Here is a 25,996-nt window from a genome sequence, read left to right as displayed (position 1 = left end):
ATGTGATGTGTTTTAAGGTCCCATTAAAAACAATGGTCCAAGGGAACGCCCAAAGATAGAACGAGCAGTGATTTGTGTATATGTCCATTCAACAGAATGGATGTCATATTTGTGCAAGTTTTGCGTGTCTCGCATTGCACAAAACGTGCGCAAGATCCTCACCCGTGTCAATATGCCCTAAGGAGCCCATTTCTAGCACACGGAGGGATATTTATTAAAACCTAATACAAAGGAAAAGTGGAGCAGCTGCCCATAGCAAATGTTCATCTGTGATTCTTCAGTGGCAATAACCCGATGGGTTGCTATAAGATGCCCCTCCAAGTCTCCTCTGCACAGGTTTCGATAACTCTTCCTCATGGCATGGGATACAAAGCAAGATCCCATACACATTAGACATGCCGCTAGGGACAGAGGCGTGATATTACCGTATATATTCTGCTACTTCATTCTCTTCTCACGCTCATAAAACATACAGATAACTTGGGCCGGATTCACATCAGCGTTCTGGCAGCCGTTATTAACGGAAAGAAAGCTTTCCTTTTTTTTTTTTAAAACCATGGAAATGAATGGTGGTGAAAGCGGAAGATGTTCATTCTGTTCTCTGCCCTAAATACAAAACAGAGAGATGGAGACCCCGAGCGCAGGCTGAACGCTAGTGTGAAGGAGCCCTTAAGACGTCTGCTTGGATCCATTTTTAATTGATCCGTTAATTCTTGTTTGATTGAAATGTATCGCTACGTTATAACTGCACAGTTGTAATACAGAATACCTTCCAGCGGCGTCCGTCCCCGGAAGAGTATCATGTAACATAAAGCCCATTCTGTCTCGGTTCTGCTTTTTAGGACGGAAAAGAAGTCTTGCGTGTCTGTTTTTCCCCCCATTAAAAAAAGGGAGACCAAAAGGAACTGAAGCCAACTGAGACGTGTCCCAGTGAAGTCAATAGGGATTTTACTAGGTCAGAACAGGAAAACCCAACACTGATGTGATCGCAGCCCTGTGACATTAGCCCTGGTGTGTGTATTTACAACTTGGGAGGAAGTTAGACTGTAACCAGATACACAGAATGATGTAAATTGTAGCAATCTCTGTACAGGGCTGTGTAAGCTACAGGAAATGATAACTATGGCAGTAAGCAGATGCACGATATACCCCCAGGAAAATAAGCCAAACTACTATACTACTGTATCAGTATACTCATCACACTAACAGGCACTCGGGTGCTTAAGGGTGGATCCCAGATACAATGACCTATAATCAATAGTTGATTGGCAAGGGTCCTCCGCTCGAGAACCTCACCGATCAGCTTAGCAGGTGCATGCTGTCGGCTATACACAGGGGTCGGAGTGGAAGCCGGTGCTCTGACCCCTATGTAGTGGCAGGTGCTTGTAACTGCAGGCCCAGCTCCCATTGATTTCCATGACAGCTATGCTTGCTTCCGCTCTGACCCCTGTGTATAGCGCCGCTGACAGCTTGCGCCTACTCAGCTATTTGGCCGTGTCCCCAAGATGCAGACCCCGGGCCGATCAACTACTGATGACCTTTTTTGAGAATAGTATTTGTGCCTGGAAGATCCCTTTAACTCTGAATTAGGGGACGATAAAATCACGCAATTTTCGTGCGATGCGAGAGTGAGTGAAAACGCAGAATTATGAAACCAATGATTTTCAGTGGTTTCCTTCACTTTTGCGATGTTTTCACTCATGCGATGTTGCGAGAGAAAAAAATTGTGGTATGTCCTATCGTTCTGCGTGTTGCGCTTTTTTAATCTCCCATGTTTCCCTATGGAACCTCCTTTTTATCGCATCGCAAAGCAGGAATATGCGATTTTCCTGTGATGCAATTTTAACAATAGAATATACTATTGACTTTTTTCACTAAAACAATTGCAGCAAAATTGCGCGGGGAAAAAAAAAACATGCGATAAAATTGGAAGTGGCAGTGATGTTCTTGTGAGAAAAAAAGCAGCGTTGACCCTCAAAATTTGCGGGAAAAAAGTTGCGGTTTTGCCCCGATTTTTTCGATCACCAATGTGAAGGAGCCCTTAGTATACAAAGCACGTTCCCAGCAATAACACCATGCTATGTGAGCCTGGGAACATGTTCTGTATACTAAATGCAAAACAGAAATGACAAACTACCCGACCCGCGTCTAAATGAATCTTTATTTATATGTTCATGATAAAATGCATCTGCACATAAGTTTATGCCCCCCGTGCAGCATACACGTCTCACAGCTGTGTTCTGCTATACACTTACTAACACTTGTTGAAGGGGAGTTTTTAATGATGTTTTTGTCCACTATACTGTGATCAAGAAGCGTATGCTGGGGGGGGGGGGGGGGTGATAAAATTACGTATGCGTGTATTCATTCACTCCTGGATTATTTGCTGCTGGACCCGTAGTTGGACCTTGCTTTGGAAAGATTCGGGCTGGTTAATGACCAGAATAATTGGATGTCCATATACACTGATATCAGCAGAGAGAGCAAAGATGGAGAAAATGTATGGTTTAAACCCATACGAGGGCTCGTACAAGTTGGCAGACTCCATATGTAAATAAATTAACTATTTAGAACTAGAGATGAGCGAACGTGCTCGTTTAGGGCAATTACTTGAACGAGCATCTTTTTTTTGAGCAACTGCCTACTCGGGCGAAAAGATTCGGGGGGCGCCGGGGTGGAGCGTGGGGTAGCTGGGGGGAACAGGGGGAGCTCTACCCCCCCCCGCAACACCTCGCTCACCCCCAGCGCCCCCCAAATCTTTTTGCCTGATTAGGCAGTTACTCGAAAAAAGCGATGCTCGATCGAGTAATTGCTCTAAACGAGCACGTTCGCTCATCTCTAGTTAGAACCCTTTTAATTTATTTTTTTTGCCATGACCTATTAAAGGAATTCTGTCATGAGAATTTTGCTCGCAGGCCATGTAACACTTACTCGACTTATGTGTTAACAACAGATGAAACAAAAAAAGAAGGTTTGGTACTGTGTTAGCCAGTAGAGCAAAGTGCGATTGTTCTCAGTGAGAGAAACCAAGTAATCTTGTAGATATGATACCTTTTAATGGCTAACAAAAAATACATGATGCTACAGCAAGCTTTCAGGTCTTCTATCGATCCTACATTTTTATGATGTTACAGTAAGCTTTCAAGTCTTCTATCGATCCTTCATTTTAGCCTGAGGAAGGAACGATAGAAGACCCAAAATCTTGCTATAACATCATGTATTTTTGTTAGCCATTAAAAGGTATCATATCTACAAGATCACTTGGTTTCTCTTCCTGAGAATAATCACACAAAAACAGATGAAAGTCGGCTAGATCAAAAACGGACTTTTACCAGCTTTGGCCCATGCGCAATACACCACTGAAGTCAAGTTGTACACATCCCAACCTCAGAGAGCATTGCCGTTTCCGGCTGAGGGCTGGCCACAATGTGCGCTGACATTAGCTGGCAGCAGGAGGTAGCCAAAGCGTGGAATGGGGTGTGAATAAAAGACATGGTTACTCAGGGCTCCGGTGGCCCACGTCAGTGACTCGAGGAGTGTTACATGCAGGCCTGCTAGCGCTGTGGTGGCAGCTTATACTGCAAAATCCTCCTGATGACATCCCTTTAAGTATGTCTACTTTACACTTTAAGTGTTTTTCACACGGGAATCTGATATTTGTAACTGCAATAATTTCTGCCACTAAAAATAGAGAAACTTCCATGGAAACCTGCCTAGCCCCACTATAAATGAGGATCGGCTAAGCTGTCATGGCTCTCTTATGAACGGCAGCTACAACACTGGTGTGAGGAGATACTCTGGGTGCGTGATAAGTGGTGGAATGCATGGATGCATCAGCAACAAAATCCGCATGTCTTATATGCAGATTTTGCTCTGGATTAGCAGAGCCCAGATTTGTGGGTTTTTGGTGCAGATGTGTCTGCCGCAGTACCCTGACCTAGCTCACAGACTGCAAACACTTAAACAGATGTAATAGACCTAGGCCGGCTGTAACTAGCTGCGCTCGTACTTGCTGCGCCGCCAATCCCCATGCACTGTCTTAGAGTGTATACTCCCGTAATACCTGCCAAGATAGAACATGCTGCACGTTTCTCCGCGTGTGTATTTCACGCGGATCATGTGAGCGGAAACATGGGAATGTATTACGTGTTCAAAAACTGCTCAGATAATGTGAAATTAGCATACGGTCGTGTGATCCGATCTGAAAGTTAAAGCAGTGCTTGCCTAAGCTTATACCGTGTTTCCCCGAATATTAGAAAGGGTCTTATATTAATTTTTGCGCCAAAATATTTCTTTTTTACATGTATAACTGCCTGGACACTATTTAAAAATCATGCTAGGGCTTATTTTCTGGGAAACAGAGTCGTTATCTCTGGATTGCTCGGAAGACTATAATTCACCCATGTAATACTGTCATCTCTGCGGAACATTATATTTAATATTCATTTAGTCTCATTTGGTGATTTTGCTGTGTTTCTATTACAAAGAATAACAAAAAGTGACGATATTCTATAAAATGTTACTAAGAAGAGACCAATGTGTGGAGAAACTAGCAAAAGCCTAGGAATGATCAGTAATCGTGTATTAGGTTGTCCTGCTGAAACTGGATTTAATCTGGGTCATAAAAACAACCTGCTTATGAAAGCAGCATTAGACGGTGACGTGCCGGAAACCAGTAGGAAATATCCATTTATCTGTTCCCTGTCAGCAGATGTGAATGGTGAGCCGTACTGTACAAGTATCACAGAGACTGGAAGGGCGCCTTCACACAAGGTATTCTGCAATACGCACCAAAATGCGGAATTCAGCTCCAAAACCCAAATATCTACATGTGGACTTTGATGCAGAATTGACAGGAGAATAAAAACGTTTTCCATTCTGCATGTATTCAGACGTGTGGTTTTTAATGCGTGTAAAAAAATCCTGCAGGAAGTCCTATTTTTGTCCATAAAAGGAGAGCAGAAATGACTTTTTAAGAATTCTAGCCATCTTTTCTAGTAATCATGTAGTTTCATACTAAAGGTCATTTTCTATGTATTTTCATTTACCAGTATTTAACATTGACTTTGATATACTATGTGTACAGTTAAGAGTAATTGGGCTAGTGCTGCGGCACGGTGGGGGAGGTGACAGTTATTTGGGGCGGCACTGTTTATTTTAGGCTAGGGCTACATGATGACTTTGGCCATGACACAGGTAATGCAGCCAAAGTCCGCAGTAACGCCCTACGGCATTGCACACGAAGGCCTCATTCACATGGGTGATGTGCGTTTATGCCGGCCGCATCGGGACAGAAAATCGCATCAATGAAGAAAAGCCGCGATCAAGTCCCGAGATTAATTAGCGTTTTCTTGTCCATTCCCACAGGCGTGTCGTGGGAAAAATACGCTGCAGCTCAGAAGTCCATCACTCAGTAGAAATCCTCGTAATGACCTCTAATGCCTAAATAGAGACTGCCGTCTTCTTTTCTGAGCGCCAGACGCAGGTAAACTCCCTCCACCTCCCTTTTTTATCAGCTCCCATAGGAGTCTATGGGAGTCTCCAATGTTTTTCGTCAAAAGATAGGTCAAGACCCTTTTTTTGACACAGCGTGAAAAATCGGCAATCGATTTGACATTTTAATGGTGCGATTTTTTTCATGCACCCGAAAATTGTCCATGTGAATGAATGCATTGGAACCCAGTGCTTCACGTGGATGCGATTTTTGGCCGGCGTTTTTTGGCCACGTGAAAACGCTCGTGTGAATGAGGCCTAAAGCAAATCAATGAGGTTGCATTGCAGCTCGCAGGTTTCTCTGACCCGTTGATTGCAAGAAAACTAGCAAGTTTGGACTTCTTGTGATGGTCAGGTTGTGGTAAATTGCAGGGGAATCATGCAAACTATTCCTTTCTAACACGGATTCTAGAGTAATTCCTATGCTGACCTGTAAGATTAATATCAGTTAGATTTATGAAAGCTGAGATTCTTAGCAAGTGATGGCTTCAGATCACTTGTACTCAGCGACTGTTGCCAGAGAAAGCCAGAATTAATTTGCTTTGCACATAAAACTGTCATGTTTAATGAATCTACCTTATTTATCAGAACAGCATGCCCAAGACTGTATTCATATAAGTGAATGCAAAGGCCGTATTATTAGAGAGTGTTGGACTGATTCATCTATCCTGACCCGTGGAACAATTAACTGGTAACCTTTACAGTTCCCTCTCGGTAAGGCCGGCTGCACACGGGCAGATTTGCATTCCGGAATCCAGAGCGGGTGTCCGCCTCCGGATTATGCAGCAAATACCGCCCATAGCATGCTATGAAAAAACGCTTTTCCTCTACACGAACGGAAATCAATTGCGATTTTCCGCTCGCGGATGAAAAATCCCAGCATGCTTTATTTCTGTGCGGAGACAATGGAAGCCGTCTGACTCGCAACCCTTCTGGAAAGGTTGCAGAATCCGGGTCGCCACTTAGCATTGATGCGGGAAAAGCAGAGATTTGAAAAAAACTGTACAATGGCTCACCATGTGGCCATCAGCAGTATAGCAGAAGAAGAAATGTCAGGTAGGAGCAGATGCCGGCTGGACACAGGGCCAGATTCCACTGCGGGCTTCCCCATGGGGAATCCGACCCAGCCGTGTGCAGCCGGCCTAAATCATGGTATAGCTGGTACAGAATCTATCACTGCAAGGAACTGGGAAAGCGATAGTTTCGCCTTGTTGGAAGTAAGCAAATAAGAAGATAAAGTCAACCAAGAAACAAAGTAACTAATCAAACCCAAACAGCTAAACGAAACTCATTAGCAGAATGAATAATAAGGGAAAACAGCACAACCCTGACCGGGGATGAGCAAACTGCGCGAGTGTATTATACACTTACTTTCCTCTTGTGGAGCTTCTACTTCTTCTTCCTCCTCCTCCTCCTCCTCACTTGGAGATGGAATGAGCGGCTGAAGTGGTTCCATGTTAATGATAAGTTGTTTGTTTAAAGAATAGGAGCTGCGACTGTGCGGGATTAGAGATCTAAATAGCAAAAAACAATGATTATACAGCAGGAAAACCAAAAATGTACAGCTCCATATCCTATCAATTAGTGATTTACATATAGCCTGACTTCAAAACTATGGCTCAAACTAATCTAGTTTCAAACAGGAAATCGGAATCAGTCATGTTTAGGCACAAACAGTAAATAAATACTAGGCATTAAAGTGGTTTTCCCACTGAAGACATGCATTCCCCAACCACCAAGATATGGGATAAATGTCTGGTCGCTGGGGTCTGACCGCTGGGACACCCGAGCGCACCCAAATGTCCCTTGAGAATGAAGGGTTGGTGCGTATGTGTGACCACTGCTACATTGACACATCTGGGATGGAGGGAGATTGCCAAGCACAATACTCTCCACCTGTCTCGCAGAAGTAACAAGCATACGCACTGAAGCTTCATTCACAAGGGGCATATGAATGCGCCAGTCTTAGGACTGCTGGGGGTCTCGGGATTGGACCCCCAGTGATCAGACATTTATTTCCTTTACTGTGGATAAGGAATAAATGTCTTTCATGGGAAAATGTCTTTAAAAACTCTATATGGGGCAGTTCATACTATATTTCTGCATCAATATCTGCGCCAAAACCACATTGCGGATTTTGGTGTGGGTTCACAACAGACTTCACGCCTTCAATTGAAATTGTGAAATATGCTGCGGATAGTCCTCATCGGTGTGGGTTTTGACACTGATTTTGTTGTGGATCTGCTCCAAAATCTGCAGCACTTTTAATTGAATGTAATCTAGCAAATTGCATATTTGCTGCATCGTAATGTCTTATCACAGTGGATCTAGTACAGTAATTGGAGTAGAGGAGCGGAAGAGACATCGGTCAATCTGGTAACAGAAAAAAATAGTCCCTGGTAGACTATGGTCTAGCAATTACCCATGCTTCATTCTCGTTAACTTTCATTTTAGTTTTTGGTCAAATCACATTGTGAACTTCTGGCACGTACAGAGCAATACAGTAATAAAGCATGATCTATTTACAATGGGAGCCTATTGGAGATGTAGTTCACTGCATGCCTATACATCGGCATTGCGTCCCATAAGACGTATGTATACAGGACGTTGACTGGATTTCCTGACATAATGAGAACAGAGGCTTAAGTTGTGTTTAGATGGAACGATATATATATCGTTCAAAGAAATCGCTGGATCGGACATTTGAACGCTAATTGTTCAGTGTGAACACGGCCGATGATGAACTGTAATTGGTTCGCTTACCATTCATTTCATGCAAGAATGAAAATCATTGTTGGCTCGTTCGCTAATCATTCATTTTAAATACCGATCGTTCAGTCGTTCTCATTCACCGGTACAGTGAAAGTGAACGACTGTATGATTAAGCAGGTGAATCATTTATGTACCTGTACAAACAGGCTGCACAAGAGAACTCTGACCTCCTGCACTCGTGCAAATGATAGGTGATTAGGTGTAAAATCACCCTTAAGCCTCTTACACATGACCGTACGCGTTTTAATGCCCTACCGAAGCGGCTAAAAATCGCATGAATGAAGAATCACGATCAGGTCCCGATCTTTACTAGTTTTCTCGTCCATTCGCACAGGCGCCTGCGGAATATTGGCGGAAAAATACGCTGCAGACCGAAAATCCCTCGGTCGGCAGAAATCCTTGGAATGACTGCTAATGATTAAGTAGCGGCAGCTGTCTTCTTTTTCCGGCAGTGGACGCAGCTAAACTCCTCCCCTCTCTTTTTCCCAGCTCCCATAGAAATCTTTGGGATCTTCTAGCGTATCTTCTGAAAAGATAGGGTAAGACCTATCTTTTGACGCTGCATATAAAATCAGTTGACATTTTCGGTTGCCGATGTGCTATTTTTCCAGGCGCAAATTTTTTTTTTTACACACCCAAAAATCGCTCACCTGACTGAATATATTGGAATCCAAAGCTTTAGATGGTCACGATTTTTGGACGCAGCTACAATAGCTGCGTATATACGGTCGTGTGAACAAGGCCTTACCATGATGACCTTTGGGTTTAACAGTTTGTACTGAAGCGGCCTTCTGTCCTCATTGTGGAACTAATATCGGTAATCTACTCAGGATCTCTTAAAGATGTAGCAGTAGATCTTGCTCTCCCGATACTGGTTGACCACCTTGGCACTAAGCAATCATTACCATATATTACCTGTGAACTTCTGGTGGGTCTCTCTGGATTTTTGAGCTTGCTTCTACAACTTCTTTTGCAACTTTCCCACTGAATTTGAACATAAAGATAAAACTGTAAATACATTTGAATATGCTGTGCGTGCCATCCAATAATTCTAGAAAACTAGAAAATCCAATATATTTATCCTAAATCTGAAACAAGGAGAGAGGCTTATAGATGACAGGAAACACAGAAGGAGCATGTTATATGCTGCGAGCGGTGATGTCAAAGAACTACATACAAACCTGTGAAATATGTCACTAAGGCTCCAATTACTCCTGATATGAATGGTTGGGGTGTCAAAACTACCAGATCCCTATACATAATTATACATGGACACCCTCCCAAAGTAAGATGACCTCTAATGTGTTTACGCCTTATAGTAGATCTAGCTGGAGGAATACAGCTGTGTGAATACATAGTGAAGAGGAGGAGGGAATCCTAATCTACAGGGTTACACTAATGATAAGTAATAACCTGAACTGTAACACAACACTTCCGTTAGGGATAGTTCACATATGTCCTGCCCTTTACATCTTTTTTTTACATTCGGTATAGTATAAAAACTCCAAAAGGAAATTTGTGACAAAACAGATCCGTACGTTTTCCCTAGGGTCAGATTTGAGTCTGGTGGTATCCGTTTTACCCAGCATAGGTCATCAATAGCGGAGTCTGTTGCTTGGGACCCCAACTGATCCACTGATTGAATGGTTGCTATCAGGGCCATAATACACGGGTTGGAGTGGAAGTTGTCGGCTCCAACCTGTGTGGTGGCCGGCGCTCATAATTGCAGGCTCATTAAAATCAATGAGAGCTACGCCAGCAATTCCAATGCCATCCACTTCACAGGGGTCACAGCCAACTGCTTCCGCTCCAACTCCTATGTATCGGGGTGTTGACAGCGATCGGCCTGGTGGACTCAAGCCGATCAACTATTGATGAGCTGTCCTGAGGATAGGTCATCAATATTATTTGCCTGGAAAACCCCTTTAAATGCTTTACTGGAAAGAAGGACCTAGAAGGAAGGAATCCAGATGATTGCTCACTGATTTTGGAAATAACTGCAAAATAAACGTGAAGGATTCAAACTACTTACCAATAACGATACCGACTCCCCTTAAAAAATATATTGCTACTAGTCACTGTTTTTACTTGACTTGATTTTGCATACCTAAAAAAGAAAAGTTTATTACAAAAAATATTCCTCATCTGTTAAAATGAGCGTAGGTGATGACAAGGTGCGCTTTGTTACAATGTATTTTCATTAATTGCATTGATGTCTGTTCTGGCAATGCAGAATTCAAAATACAGGATTAAACAAGGGGGGGGTCACTTTAGGGTCGCTTAAAAATAGCCAAAGATTGTGCAGTTGTTTACACTTTAGCCATTGTTCTACTGATCAAACCTGTAGAAATGATGGGTTTGCTTCTAGCATGCTTGTGATTGCAGAGACAGTTTCCATTGATTTCAATGGAAGTTGCGCCTGCAATTGTAAGCACCGGCCACTACACAGGGGTTGGAGTAGTGACTTCCACTCCGACCCGCGTGTATCCTGGGACTGACAGTGGGTGCTTCCTGGAAAACCTTTTTAATCAGACAGGTCGCAGTGGGGGGACCAAGAGCTGATCCTGCTCCATCCTGCTGATTGTGGCTGTTAACCTTGTAAATGCCGCTGTCAGTTTTGTCACTGGCATTTAAATCCCTCGATCACTTTTCTGGGGGCCCATTCGTTTGCCATGGCCGCATGGGCCCTCCTGAAGGTCCTCAGCATTGCTATGGCTGATTGCCTATGAGGCCATGCCCATGGCGTGGCTTGATAAATTGTCTGTGAGATCCTGATATAATTTATACTATGGTATAACATTATACTTCAGGAGCTAACAAAAGATCACAAGTTCAAGTCCCCTATGGAGACTGAAACAACTGTAAAAAACAGTTTTAAAAAGTTTTATGAATTGTTAGAAAAAAGAAAAAAAAAACTGCCCCTTTTCCCTTATTTATAAAAAATAAAAATAAATTAAGAAAAAGACATATTTGGTATCGCTGGATCCATGAAAGTCATACCTATCAAACTAACACATTATTTATCCCGCATGTTGAACGTTGGCTGGAAGAAAAAATAGACAACACCAGAATTGCTCTTTTTTGGTCATGCAATCTCCAGGGGAAAAAAATGTAATATAAAGCGATCAAAAAGTCATATATACTTCAAAATGGTACCAATAGAAACTACAGGACGTCCCAGTAGAGGGTGCACAAAAATCATATGATGCACTAAATAAACTAGAGCAGACAAATGGAAAGGCAGATGTGCAAGTATAGCAAATAGGCATCGAGTATATTGGAAAATTGTTAACTTTTCATTATGCAAAACACATTATTTGTTGCTGAAACTGGAATACCCCTTTAAGAAATGGACATAAGTTTACAAAGAAATAACGGAAGACTCACTTGTAAAAGGCCTGATTTTCCACCCCACATTTCCACAAATGTTTACAGGCTGCTGGTGTTGAGGTATGATAGGTTAAAACAGTTTTTTTCTATAGAAGGAAAAAAAAAAAGAGTAAAACTTGTCATTATTAATCCTCGCTATTACATTTCACATGATTGAGCAATTGATCCGCCATCATATATTGTATACTCAGTTTACATTTTGTGTTTCAAAGTTATATCATAGGAAAATATCCTACATGGAGAAATACAAAAGGAAAAATAGAGCACCCTGCTAGAGGTGTGGGATAATTGAGCTAGCTGGGGGTGGAGTTCTCCACCCAGCCAAACCCCAGTGGTCTGTTGCATATATATACCAACCCCTCTGTCTATAGGATGCTGGTTTCCCACTACCCTGGTGTTTTCAGTTATGGATGTTGTTGTGTAGGTGTGTACAGCTAGATGTTCTGAGTGTCTGTGCAGGTGGCCGGACTTGGGAGGTGAACAGTCCTGTTCGGTGTAAATGGTGTTCTGTGTGGTATGCATCCCTGGTGTATTGGTGTGGTATGAACTGTGTCCTGTGCTGCTTGGACCGTTTACCGTCTACAGTCAGGTAGGTCCCTAGGTTCCAGTGTGGGGCCGTTCTTATCGGGACGATCCCCCCGTTTGTAGGCAGGTTTTCTGATTTGCTAGATTAGGGACCCGCGAGAGAACGAGGAACCTAGTTGTGGGCTCTTGGGCTTAAGTGTTTCGGCCAAAACACGAACCAATACCTCTTACCTAATCTATTCCATCTGTGTATGCGTACAGGTATGCTAGGTGAGCGTTTTGGGCATTTGTCAGTCGTTATGTTATGTCTGTCTGTGAATGCAGTTCGCTTGCTTTTGGTGTTCTATGTGTGCAGTTCTCCAGTTTATGGAGGAATTAGACGTATCAGACATAACATCATTGTTGGGAATCGTGAACTTCTCATTCAGTGTTTCATATCCCTATGTGAAATACTGAATGTTCGAAAAGCCAATAAGCTGTTGCTGGTTTTTATTCCAGCTGACACTAAGTGATGAATGAGAAGCACATGATTCTCATTTGTCGTTTAGTCATTGTCTCGCGTTTAAACTGAACAATTTTCGTTCACTTTTGTTTGTTTGCAGGACTTTTGAAACGAATCATTACATCTAAACGCACCTAATGTCACCAGGTACTAAGATTATGCATAATGAACATGGACTATCTCTAGGAACATCATAGGTATGTTCAGCAAAGCCAAACATGCATGTTACTGGGTTGATCAGGGCTGATAGCTGCCATCCGAATTATTGTCAATCCAACATCTATCACGCTGAACTTTAGGGACAAAAGGGGGCACATGTCATAATCACTGCCTTCAGCAGCAAGATTGCTCATCCGGTCACTGACTAGACGTATACAGCTACATAGTTACTTAAGTTGAAGAATAGACTATCAAGCTGACCGATAAAGAAGGCAAAAGAAAACATATAGCTGTCTATTGTTAATAAAACCTATTAAGTATGTGTAGCTACATTTGACAGTGGAACAGTCAGTATCTAACCATGAAATGTAACCATCCAGCTACATTCCAGAAAACATTCTAGAGACTTGCTAAGAAATGATGGATGATTTCCGGCAGCATTCTTACCTCCTTCTGCAGTATGACAACATAGAATGTTTTTCCATCAAATTTCATTTTGCAGATATCCGGCCTATAAAACATATGAAGGTATTATGAGTCACGGATGACAGAAATTACAGTGATTTCCATTCAGAAGATACCTGTCAGCTGACCCTCAAGATCTGCTACAGATTTACACTTAAGGGTATGTTCACATGGTGGAATTCACCGCGCAACTTTCTGTGTGAATTCCACCTCTAAAAACCATGTCAAAATCCACATTTTTTTAATCGGCGCGCTCCCTCTGTGATGTTATCGGGTTCTCGTCAAAACAAATGTTAAAAAGAAACTTTTTGAGGGCTTTTTTCTCATATTAGCATAAAAAAAGTGTAAAAAAAAATTCCACATATTTGGTATCGTCGTGTCTGTAACGACACATACAATAAGCTGAACATGCTTTTTTCCCTGCATGGCAAAAAGCGTTAAAAAAAAAAGCGCTAAAAAAATGAGGCAAAATGTTAATTTTTCGCATTTTGCCTCCCAAAAATCACAATAAAAGTAATCAAAAAAGCACTATGTACACCGAAATGGCACCAATAAAAACTACAGCTCATCTCGCAAAAAATAAGCCCTCACAGAGCTCTGTCCATGGAAAAATAAAAAAGTTACAGGACTTTGAATGCAGCAATTTACAAAAAAAAAAGATTTCCAAAAAGGGGGTTTTATTGCAGAAAAGTGGAAAACCTAAAAAGAATATAAGAATTTTGGTATTGTTGTAATTGTACCGACCCGCAGAAAAAACGGATTGTGTCATTTATGCTGCATAATTACCGCTTATAAAAGAAAAACACAAAAACCTATGGCAGAATTGATGCGTTTTCTTTCCTTGCGAAAATTATTACAAGTTTTACAATATAGTCTATGTATGCAAAAATGGCACCGACAAAAACTACAGCTCGCCACGCAAAAAACAAGCCCTTATACGGCCGCGTCGACGGAAAAATAAAAAAGTTATGGCTTTTGAAAAATGGAGATTAAAATCCGCCAAAAATCGTTGCGTCGTAAAACCCAAAAAGTCCTTAAGGGGTTACTCGCATGAACAGCTGTGCAAACAGCTGCATTGTTCTGCTCCTGGCTGATGGCAGATTGCATTGTTCTCTCCGGGCTAGTGTACACATGTCATGGAGAGAACAGCATGCAGTCTATTGAGAGATAAATATGTTTGCTTTATCATTCCAGCTGGGAGATGGATTTTAAGTTAACCTTAAAATCATCGTTCAAACGAAAACTGCACGATGCCCGCGTTTACATGAGACGATTAGCGCTCATTTTCGGCTGTTTGAACGAATTTTGAGCAATAATCGTTGCGTGTAAATGGGCCTTTAATTAAACCGCTCTTAATACATATTTCCTGTGTATATCAACAGAAAACATTATATCCACTTACCATCGTATTAAGTGTATCCTCTTGTTACCTTGGAAAACAACAAACCCTGCGGCGGTATACCCAAGAAATGTTGTGGTCCCTGTGGAATCCTGGGAAAGAACAAAATACTGTAAAACAGATGATTAGCAATTAGTAAAAAGAATCTGGACAATTATGTCTAAGTAGCGGAGCCAATTAAGGCTTTCTTTTCTGTGGATGAATTTGTGTCTTCAGAGCTAAAGAAAATCAGTGAAGTCTATACATTCAGAAGGTAATGCAGAATTAAGAGCCCCCATTTTAATGTCCTACCTGCATAAGCTCACCAGAAGAATCCTTAGGTCAGATGCTTGACAGCTACACATTAACACTTTCCAATCCAATTTGTATCCTTGTGTTTCTAGGGGGCTTACTCTTTTTTTGCTGTTATACAATGGCGCTATATGCTGGCTAAAGCCAGTACTGCATGAGATGACACGTTAGATAGGCTCCGACAGCAGAGAGGCTGGCAGTATTCAGTAAAAGAACCCTGACAGATGTCTTCCAACATCGGAGCTGTACAGCCTTAAATCATAATGTCTTCAGACGTCAGACAGTGGATTGGAAAGGGTTAAGTTAACTCCAACAAAGTTTTTTTCTGTTCCTCCTTCTATAAAATTCTTCTACTAAACCTAGTACACACCTCATAGCCTATATATATATACACACCTTTGCAACCAATTTTTTTTAGTGTCCAAATAAATGTGAAATGAAAAATTAAGTAACTTTGCAATAAAAATCAATTAAAATGTCCTATTGTTTTGTTTCTACAGTTCATATGCAGACTGCGAGCCTCTAGGGTAAAAGACAGCAAGCAAATACTGCATACCATAATTCTGCAGTTAGACTTTCATTTGCCCCCTACCTTGTGTTAACAAACTGTACATCTGGTAGGATAGCAAGAAGTAGAAGACAGAAGAGAATGTGACTACAAAATCAGACTACACAGGGTTTGTTTGTTGTCTGTTGCCATGGAAATGCATAGAAGGTGTAGGGATAAAATGCTGGAAATTTTTAACTAAAGTCCATTGCAAAATTACTTCTTTTTATTTCAGATGCATTTAAGGCCTCTTTCACACGGGCTACAAAATCATCACTATTAAACGCCTGTATGTGAAGCTCATGGTTTCCAATGGGTTCTTTCAAGCTACAAAACATCTTTCATGTGACAGAACCCATTGGAAACCATGAGCTTCACATACATGCGTTCTGTAGCGATGATGCATCACTACAAAGTCATGCGATGTTGTAGCCCGCGTGAAACAGGCCTAAAGAGTCAAAAAAGTGGATTCTGCAAGTGTAGATAGTCTTAAGGGTCCTGCGTTGCTTTAACCAGCTTGATGTATCATCACATCTCTGTGGAGTTTTTCCTCATTTATGTCAATAAAAATAGCTACAAAATAAGACACAACTGTTTTTGGTGCCACTTATATTTTTTAAACTGGTGATTCTGTTACCTCGGATCGCCCCCATGACCTAAAGTAATGAGAGAATAGTATTAGGGACACTAAACTCAAATATGTAATTTGGATATTTCCCCCCTCCCCTTCCTTGGCGAGCACCAACAAATAGGCCGCTCGCTGCATGCTGAAGCGTAACATGATGAGTCCTCTCCATTATGTGCGGACGCTTGGTTGCCTTTCCTTTGCAGGCGGCATAGGTGGGGGTATAAGTATATGAATTACAGATTTGAATTTGGTGTCCTTTGTACTATTTATTCATTACTTTAGGTTATGAAGGATGTTGAAGAGATAGAGTCCCCCGAAGTGACAGATTGCCTTTAAATAACTTCAATATGACGGCTCCAAAAGGCACATGTAAACTTGTATATACGAAACATAAGGATACATGAATACATGAATATCATACATAATATATATATATATATATATATATATATATATATATATATATATATATATATATATATAATTTCTTTGGTAGTGTTCTATAATGTACAGTAACAGAACTGGTGAGAGTTCATCATTCTTACGCCACTAAGTGTTATCTGTTCACAGGATATTGCTCCATTAGTCAAGTGCTAATTATGAGACTGTAGCCCTTCTGAAAGCTGGCTGAACAGCTGTGGTACCTTGCATGGATGAGGGTCAACGCCATAGGTTTCCAGGGAATGTGCTTTCAACAGCAAATTAAATTCTGCAACAGCTGGGCTCTGACCTCTGGAACAGTACAACGGGAGGAAGAAGGGGGTCATTAAATCTTAGACATGGTAAGCAAAACAAGTGCAGAATTCACATTTTCTTGGTTTTTCAGACTTCAAGGAAAACAGTGCATGACATACTGACATTTAAAAACCAGTGTATCCAAAAATTCCAGCAAGCATTCAACTATTCCTTAAAGGGCCACTTCGGTGAAAATACATTTTTCCACCCATGCACTCCTCACTTGATTGCCAATCATACTCTGGAGGTTTCCTCTGAGTATTCTAGTCCCCTGTCTGATGCTTATCAAACACCATCTTGAGGGTGAGATTTTTTACTTTCAGTTTCACATAAATCTCAGCACAGCATTGGCTAAGGTTATACCATTCTGCCTGCTGAAGAGGGGGCAGAAAATACATAATTCCAGGTAGATCTGAACTGGTCAGAATTGGGATCACATGACCATCTGAAAAAAAAAAGAAGCTGGAAGTTTCCAACAGAAAGGAATAACTAACCAAAATAACACCATCTCACTTATACAGACTGGTGATTTTTTTTAAAAATTCATTCATTATGTAGTTTTGCCCCCAAAGTGGCCCTTTAAAGTATATTCCATTTTGTACAGTGTTGAGAAGCAATGCACATTTTAGTAAAATGTTTAGCAAGCAGTAAAGAGATGCTTATAGGTTTAATAAGATTTTTGATTGTGTATGACGAGGTATTGCGGGGCCAGGAAATGCCCAAACTTTTGAAATTCTCAGTCATTATAGTAGTCCATTTTTAAGCTTATTATTTTCACAAATGAACATCTTAACATAAACAAAACACTAGTCAAAATTGACTCAAGGGCATTAAAGGGAATCAGTCATGTTAACCCCTCAACGACTGCTCACTCACTTTTTATAAAGGGCCTTATTCTGATGCATGCTTCTTTTTATGGCGCAGCATCAGAAGCATGGCATGGGTCTCCCATGCCAGGGGGAGTGGGTGCCCAGCTGTCAAATGACAGCATGCTGCTTCCTCTAACAGCTGGGACTGAAGAAACTTTCGATCAAAGCTGTATAACCCTTTTCATGCTGCGGTCAATGCGACTGCGGTATGTAAAGGGCTGACAGAGGGAGGGGGCTTCCTCTGTCACCCATCAGACACACGTTTTGTGATCGCCGGGTCCAAGTGGCTTGCTATGGAGGTTTGAAGATAGCCTCTGCTTCTGTTAAGTATGGTGGCCTATGAGGCTTATAAACTGGCTGAGCTTCATAATCTTTATAATACACCGCTATACTGAAGTATAGCGGTGTATTATAAGAACAATAAAAAGTGGTGAAATTGAAGTTTCCTGGTGGAACAAAAGTAAAATAAGTGAAAAAAATAGTAGGAAATACAAAAACAAAATAAAGTTAAAACCCCACCTTTCCCCCTTAATACGTACAAAAAAACTGTATTCTTGTATTATGTCACCCCCAAAAGTTAGGGGTAGTGACATAATACAGGCGTTTGACATGTAGTCACGCCCCCAGCTTCTGACTGGCTGGGGCGTGTGTGGCCTTAGGTGGGGAAGCGTCGGCGGCATCATGTTAGGCTGGTGCGGCGGCAGAATGACAGCCAGCACCAGCGGACGGAGCAGAGGGAGTGGCGCCAACAGCATGACAGCAGGATACATAGCGCCAGGTACATATCCACTGGCAGCGGATGCTGGAGGGAGCGCCGGCGGCAGCTCGAGAGCAGGACACGGAGCGCCAGCGGCAGGAGCAGAGGCGCGGGCTACGGACGCTGGAGGGAGCGGCAGAAAATGATGCCATTAAAAAATACAACATATCCTACAAACAACAAGCCCTCATATAGCTATGTCGATGGAAAAATTAAAAAAGCTATGGCTCTTGGAATGCAATCATTAAAAAAAACTGTAAAATTGGTTGGTCACGGGGGCATAAAATGGGCCGTCAATAAGCAGTTACATTTAGTGTTTGATCTGCAGACATGATGTGACAGAGCAGGAGGAGCCGAGCAGATTTATATATAGTTTGGTGGAAAAAGATTTAGTAGAACTCATACTTCATTCATTTACATCTCTGCACATTCTATACTTAGACGTCCAAGGAGCGGTCTGATCCCCTGATTGACGGCTATCTCTGTATGCAGCCCGTTAGGAATCTGCCACATGGGCGGAATTTGCTGTTCAAAGTACGCATTTTGATACGGAATTAAAAATTGCTTAATTCTGCTGACAATTCCACATCAGAATCCACATTTAGACATGCAAATTTTGGTGAAGTCTTCTGTAATGGCAAATTCTACACCATCCTGTGGAACAATCTGCAGCCATGTGAAAGGTATTTCTTAGAGGAATATAGAGGAACGGCACTATGTAAAGTCCTAAGAAAATCCCCTAGTGGGAGTAAAGAAAAATGTAAAAAAAAAAAAAAGGAAAGAGGATTTTGGAGAAATAAAAGAAAAAAAAATCAAGTTCAAACATGTATTTTCCTTGCAAAGTCCATTATTATTGGAAGGAATTAAAGCCTTAAGAAAAGAACTAGACATAATTGATATCATTGCAGTCAAAATGACTCAGATTATGAGATAATCATGCTATTTAACCCGCATAATAAATGCTGTTAAAAATAAATAAATAAATAAATTGCTCAGGTTTCAAGAGTAATTTTTTAAAAACATGGCAACCTCTAAAAGAGAGCAACAGAAACACCTGTTAGGCCGCCTGCAGACGGGCAGAAATTCCGCAGCGGGATTTCCCACGGAATTTCCGCCCTTGGAAGCTGCCATAGGATTGCGTTAGCAAACGCAATCCTATGCAGACGGCCGCGGTTTGTCCTCGCGAAATCTCACGCGGCAAACAAACCGCTGCATGTTCTGCACATGCGCCGGCAGCCGGCACATAAAAGATCCGGAGCTGCGGGGCGCGGGTGAGTACGCGCTGCTCTCTTCAGGCGCTCGGGTCGGGTCCCGCGGCGAGAATTCTCGCTGCCGGATCCGACCCGGCCGTCTGCAGGCGGCCTCAGATTTCCTGTAAACGGAACCCTGTGTGGAAGTTCATTGTTTAATTGTTTTGTTTCTACTGTGAAATGTTTGTATTGCCCCCCCCCCCACCTCAAGGAGGGGATGTTTACAGCTGATCTGCATGTAATAATTTGCTTATTTATTTCTTACTAAAATCAGTTGAAATTTAAAAAAATAAACAATTAAAAACTGTCGGAATTTATAAATAAAACATCTAATGAAAAAATGCCACATCACGTCGTCCAAAACAGGCTGTGGCAGTAAGGGGTTAAAGGAGATGTCCCGAGGCAGCAAGTGGGTCTATACACTTCTGTATGGCCATAATAATGCACTTTGTAATGTACATTGTGCATTAATTATGAGCCATACAGAAGTTATAAAAAGTTTTATACTTACCTGCTCCGTTGCTAGCGTCCTCGTCTCCATGGAGCCGACTAATTTTTGGCCTCCGATGGCCAAATTAGCCGCGCTTGCGCAGTCCGGGTCTTCAGCTTTCTTCTATGGAGCCGCTCGTGCCAGAGAGCGGCTCCGTGTAGCTCCGCCCCGTCACGTGCCGATTCCAGCCAATCAGGAGGCTGGAATCGGCAGTGGACCGCACAGAAGAGCTGCGGTCCACGAAGGTAGAAGATCCCGGCGGCCATCTTCAGCGGTAAGTATTGAAGTCACCGGACCGCCGGGATTCAGGTAAGCGCTGTGCGGGTGGTTTTTTTAACCCCTGCATCGGGGTTGTCTCGCGCCGAACGGGGGGGGGGGTTTAAAAAAAAAAAAAACCCGTTTCGGCGCGGGACATCTCCTTTAAGGATGAAACGGCACGAGGGGGCGGTGCATGACACTGGCGTTCTCTCTCTGGTGTTCTTTGTGTCTCAGGGTCATGGACACCCCCTCAGGTCCGGCATGAATTATAGAATATCACATCTGACTATAAATTCATTCCAGCCCCAGTGCATGATGGTCGTGATTACTGCTGGTCGGACAATAGAGGATGAATATTGTACAGCGTAAAGTTATTTAAAAAGTTGCAGAAATCAGGCTGAGTGGTCACTAAAGATACCAATCGGTGTAGCAGCGGTTTAACAATAGGATGCTTAGCAATTAACACGTACCTTAGTTCGCTTTTATGAACTTCAACAATTTTTCTTTCCAGTTTCTGTGATTGTTTGGGAAATATCTTGAAGTCGCAAATGTAATTGTCAGGATGTTCATCAGGATCATAATCTCCAATCTCAGCTGGAAGGAAGAAGATACATAATGTGATAGCTGCCCAAATGTAGCCTGTGTTAGGCTGGGGCTGAGTGTACACTTGTAGCACTCCAGAGAGAAACATTGCACTTCAATGGAAATGTATCATAAGGCACGAGGAGAATAAAGCTGTACTTAAGTCATATAGCATGGCATGACTGTTCTGTCAATACGAGTCATTTATAGGGGTTGAGTCAAGTTCCAAACTAATCCCCTCTCCACGGTAAAGGTGAAAAGTGGTTAGTGGGGTCCAACCACTGCGACCATCATTGATGGCAACAACAGGGGGTCTATGTCTCGCCACATGAATGGAGTGGTAGTCAAGCATGTGCGTCGCTTCTCCTTTCATTTTAATGGGACTGCTGGGGATTGCTGAGATCTGAAATTGCCTTTCGTCTTCAGTCCTATAGAGAGAGATGGAGTGGCACTTTGCAAGCTCACCTACTTCTACATTTATTTGGGGGAGATCTATGACCCCTACCCTCAAAATTGATGGAGGTCCCAGCACTCAGATCCCACATGTATCCCCTATCTTGTGGATAGCGGGTAAGTCATAAAACTCTGCACAACCCCTTTAATGCTGAGTCTTCCTGGCAATGGCTGCTGCTGGGCAAATGAGCGGGCAACCCAGCTAACCAGCAGCATCAGCGCTAACCTGTCCACACTCGTGCGGCCTGTTTGGACAGGCAGATCATTGTTCAGTGTTTCACGTTCCTATGTGGGTCAGGAACGCTATGTTTTCTCCTTAGGGAGAGCACCTAGAAGGTGAGTGAGAAGACTTTCATGCTCCTCTGGGTAACATGCAAATAAGAGAGATGGAGCAATACCTCTGCAGCGCCACCTATTGGAAGATAGCATTCCTGCAAGTCAATGTTAGACTCTTTATACAAGCCTTGTAACAATGACTGGGAATTGAAAGCCAAGCCAAAATCCATACACAGACAGCTGTTTCAGGGTGATTGCCCCTCATGAGTGTAAAGTAGGTTTCTGACTTGGCTAGTGAAATGCCTATGATGTGGGTCAGGTAGTGTATCATTTCTCTTTAAGGAAAGCACCTAGAGGTGTGTGAGAAGACACCCAGGAGACGAGTGAGGAGTCATATAAGGCCATCCATACTCTGGGAAATATGTAAATAGGGAAGTTGGAATAGTCATTGTTATAAGACTGGTCTAAAGAGTCTGACATTGCTCCGCAGGAATGCTGCCTTCCAATAATTTGCACTGTAGAGATATTGTTATATCTCTCTTATTTGCATATTTCCCAGAGGAGCATGAATGTCCTTATGAGTCTTATCACACACCTTCTAGGTGCTCTCCTTAAGGAGAAACGACATCCTTTCTGACCCTCGTTACGTCTAAACGCAGCATAAGCCTTAGAATAGAGACGGACCACTATGAGACCCCTGCATTCGGGCTTGCTCATAATGGGTAGAATTGTTGTGATTTTGTTGTGACTCCACCTAGAAAACCTGCAACAAACTACAGTGCAGTGTAAGCCAATTTCATTTTCAAAACCCTCTTCCTATTGTACATCATGAAAGAAATCTAAAGCATTCTCTATTCTGCTGTAGAAAGGTGGCGGATATAATCTATGGTCCAATCTGCAGTATAGGAAGCCCTTCAAAAAGTTTACTCTGGGGCCAAGTATTTTTGTTACACCCCTGGGATTTGCAATATATGATTTGCATGGTTACCTTGAACAATGCAAGCTCCAAGGAATGCAGCATCAGCAAAGGAACACAACAGGCGGCCATGAAAAATGTCCCGCTTAATTTGAAGATACAAAAGATACCTGAAACAAACGAAAGAAAACACAATTTATAACATCCATGTTTACAGACTGGAACTACAGAATGAATTATTTACCAGGCAGGAACCCATGCCAACATACCCTCGCATGATAATGCCCGCTTTACTGAAGCTCATTTTCCCTGATCCCATCTGACTTCCATATGTAACACATATGATCATATTGAGACTATATCTACGTAGAGACACGACACAAGGTCACATCATCCGTGTAGTGTATGACCTGTGCATGACTGACCCAACTATTACATTATGGCCTTTGGCAATTTGGATACCACAATTTGACATTATGCAATGTGAGATGACTGGGTTCTTGTACAGAGGGTGCCCAGGTGGCTGGACATGACCATTACATAAATGTTGGTGGCAATCTAATATGGATGCATGCAGTGGGTAGTTTCATGAAGGTTTGCCATCAAGATTTGCAGATTTGAGATCACCATGCCCAGTACATGCCCCAGTTCTAAGCAGGATGCAACAGTGCAATTTTAATCATTGTAGCTTCAACTAAATTGTATATCATAAATATATTGTAATAACTTAGTACCTTCCATGTCAGATAGAGTTAACTTTAGGTAAAAAGTCTGCATATACGTGTTAAAGGGAACCTGTCATGTTGAACGTGTGGTCTAGATTATAGAACAGGAGGAACTGAGCAGATTCCCAGATTTTTAGGAAAAGATTCAAAAAAACTTGTAATTTATTTGATTAAACCCCTGCTCATTCTGATCTTAGGAGTCCAGTGGGCGGTCCTATCAGTGATTGACAGCTGTCTATGTACACAATCATACAGGGAAGGCTGTCAATCATTGGGTGACCCGCCCACTGGACCTCTAAGCTGAGGAAGAGAGGATTTAAATAACTACATTACAAGTCATACTGAATCTTCTCCCACAAATCTATTCATCAGTCTCCTCAGCTCCTTCTGTTCTATAACTAGTTGTCCTCAGACTAAACAGCATTTTCAATGTAGCAAGTTCCCTCTACTCTTCTGTGTCTTGTTGTTTACTAAAATCTATTGCTACTGCCCTAATCTGCAAATCCATTTGACTTGGAACCTGCTGACTCCAAAATATGCTTTTTGTTGGTAAGTACCCTTACAATGTGTATGTCAGGGCTCAAACCCAGGAGCTCCTGTGCTCCAGGCAGCAGCTCTTCCCATTGAGCTATCCAGCCCTTTGGACAGCTCCCCTGCAGAAACCTGGTTCCTGTTCCTTGTCTTTGCAATCCAGTTCCTATTTCCATGTTTGGCTCCACCCTGTTCCTTTGATTAGACACCTTATTTAAACCTGTCCTGGCACTCCCTTCATTGCGAGTTTATTGTGCCTTCTGCCTGTAATAAAGTTACTCTACCCGCCTGCTCCTCATACAAGATACACCTTCTCCTGTGCACCAACCTTTGGCTTCCCCTCTTCCCCTGACTACTCTACCTGCCTGCGCCTCATACAAGATATACCTTCTCCTGTGTACCAACCTCTGGCTTCCCCTGACTACTCTACCGGCCTGCTCCTCATACAAGATACGCCTTCTCCTATGTACCAACCTCTGGCTTCTCCTGACTACTCTACCTGTCCGCTCTGGTCGCAATAAGAGGCTCCGAACCTCAACAAGACTGTGACAGTGTAATAGGGAGAGAATCAGAAACTGTTATCTTCATTTAAACACTAAGGCACGGCAGAGACACGTTCTTTTAAAGAAACACACAAATGTAAAGTATTACATTCAAATAAATATGTGATCATATAATGCATGGCAGGGTGAAGTCCACTACAGTGGGAGCTGCTCCTAGCACTGGTTAATAAATGGGGTCCGGAGCAGAGGCATATGGAGAGCTGTAAGATCTGCTGGCCTACACATTTCATCTGAAATAAGAGATTTACAGTTTAAAGCAGTTTTCTTACAATTTTTTTCTCTAACTATAATATGGCCTGGTGGAATTGGAAATAGCGTGGCTTAAAGCACTACACAATGGGGCTTATTCATCCATGCAACTACACCAATTTTCTGGTTCAATTGCAACGAATGCAGTGGTTTTACAGTGTCTCTTTGTGTAATCTGAGGTCTAACACATCGGGTAAAGGTGTTTTTACACTGACTGATTCTCAGCCAATTGTAACTAGTGCCAATCAACAAAGCATGTTGACTGGTGTTTCTTCACTGCCATTGACAAATGGCAGATGATTGTCTAAATAGCGACGGATGATCATTAATATGATTGTGCCCATTAATTGGGCCATGTAAAAGGCCCTTAGGCTGGGCTCACACGAGCGTAAGATTACCGCGTATTTCGTATGCGCGGTGGACGCGAATTCACAGGCAATGAAATACATTGCCCTATACAGTTTTGCTCACTTTTGCGTGAAGGAATTGCGCAATATGCAAGCCCAAAAAAGAACGCAGCATCTTCCATGAGATCTAATCCCAATTTTTACACTGAGTATTTGACTTTCATATGCACTCATTTTTATATATAACACTATGAATATTGGCGTGGACCGTATCGCAGTATGACAGACAACTAGATAACAGCTACTGTATTTGTGCAAGCTGCCGTTTGTAAGCCTGGGAAAGCTCTTCTTATACACAGATGCTTAGTTTATTGCCACAAATCACTGATTAAAGGAATATTCTATTGTAATGAACAAAGTTTCCAGAAATTGGAGTGCAATTCTAAACAGTTGTCTGATTTGTGGCCCAAATAAAATGCCTGCATTCGTGATAAGTGACTTCAGCTCTGACTTCTAGCGGTGCTGATTAGCTGGATAACTTGTCAGTTAGCGTTCTGAACGCTTCTGCCGCCAAGATGAAATTCCGTATGACAGCCGGGTGCACAACTGTAATGCCGCGTGAGCCGTAAATGTGATTAGTTGTTACTTCTCATAACATTGCTTCATTCTGCACGTTAGTCTGTCAGTCCTACACTACATTACTACTAGACACGTAACTCACTCATACTTACTAATGCACTAAAGCTTCTCTCATAGAAATTAGAGCAAGATTTTACCATTTTCTATTACTGAAGTTAACTGGATTGAAAAAATAAGACAGCACT

At 42.2% G+C, this 25,996-nt stretch overlaps 1 protein-coding gene across 3 annotated transcripts in view; it reads right to left on the bottom strand.

Moving 5' to 3' along the window:
- Positions 1 to 25,996, bottom strand: part of FRMD3 (FERM domain containing 3) — a 146,055-nt gene that overhangs the window by 12,261 nt on the left and 107,798 nt on the right. For all 3 annotated transcript variants that reach the window (XM_066604126.1, XM_066604128.1, XM_066604127.1), the window contains exons 5-13: positions 22,830 to 22,927; positions 21,001 to 21,124; positions 16,816 to 16,903; positions 14,709 to 14,797; positions 13,289 to 13,352; positions 11,653 to 11,741; positions 10,298 to 10,372; positions 9,181 to 9,249; positions 6,865 to 7,007 (exon numbers count right to left, since the gene is read on the bottom strand). In XM_066604126.1, coding sequence (XP_066460223.1) covers positions 6,865 to 7,007; positions 9,181 to 9,249; positions 10,298 to 10,372; positions 11,653 to 11,741; positions 13,289 to 13,352; positions 14,709 to 14,797; positions 16,816 to 16,903; positions 21,001 to 21,124; positions 22,830 to 22,927 — 839 coding nt within the window. The remainder of the gene's footprint in view (positions 1 to 6,864; positions 7,008 to 9,180; positions 9,250 to 10,297; positions 10,373 to 11,652; positions 11,742 to 13,288; positions 13,353 to 14,708; positions 14,798 to 16,815; positions 16,904 to 21,000; positions 21,125 to 22,829; positions 22,928 to 25,996) is intronic.

The sequence above is a fragment of the Eleutherodactylus coqui genome, chromosome 5, assembly GCF_035609145.1.
Source record: "Eleutherodactylus coqui strain aEleCoq1 chromosome 5, aEleCoq1.hap1, whole genome shotgun sequence".
Lineage (NCBI taxonomy): Eukaryota > Metazoa > Chordata > Amphibia > Anura > Eleutherodactylidae > Eleutherodactylus > Eleutherodactylus coqui.
This window is presented reverse-complemented; position numbering and strand designations above follow the sequence as displayed.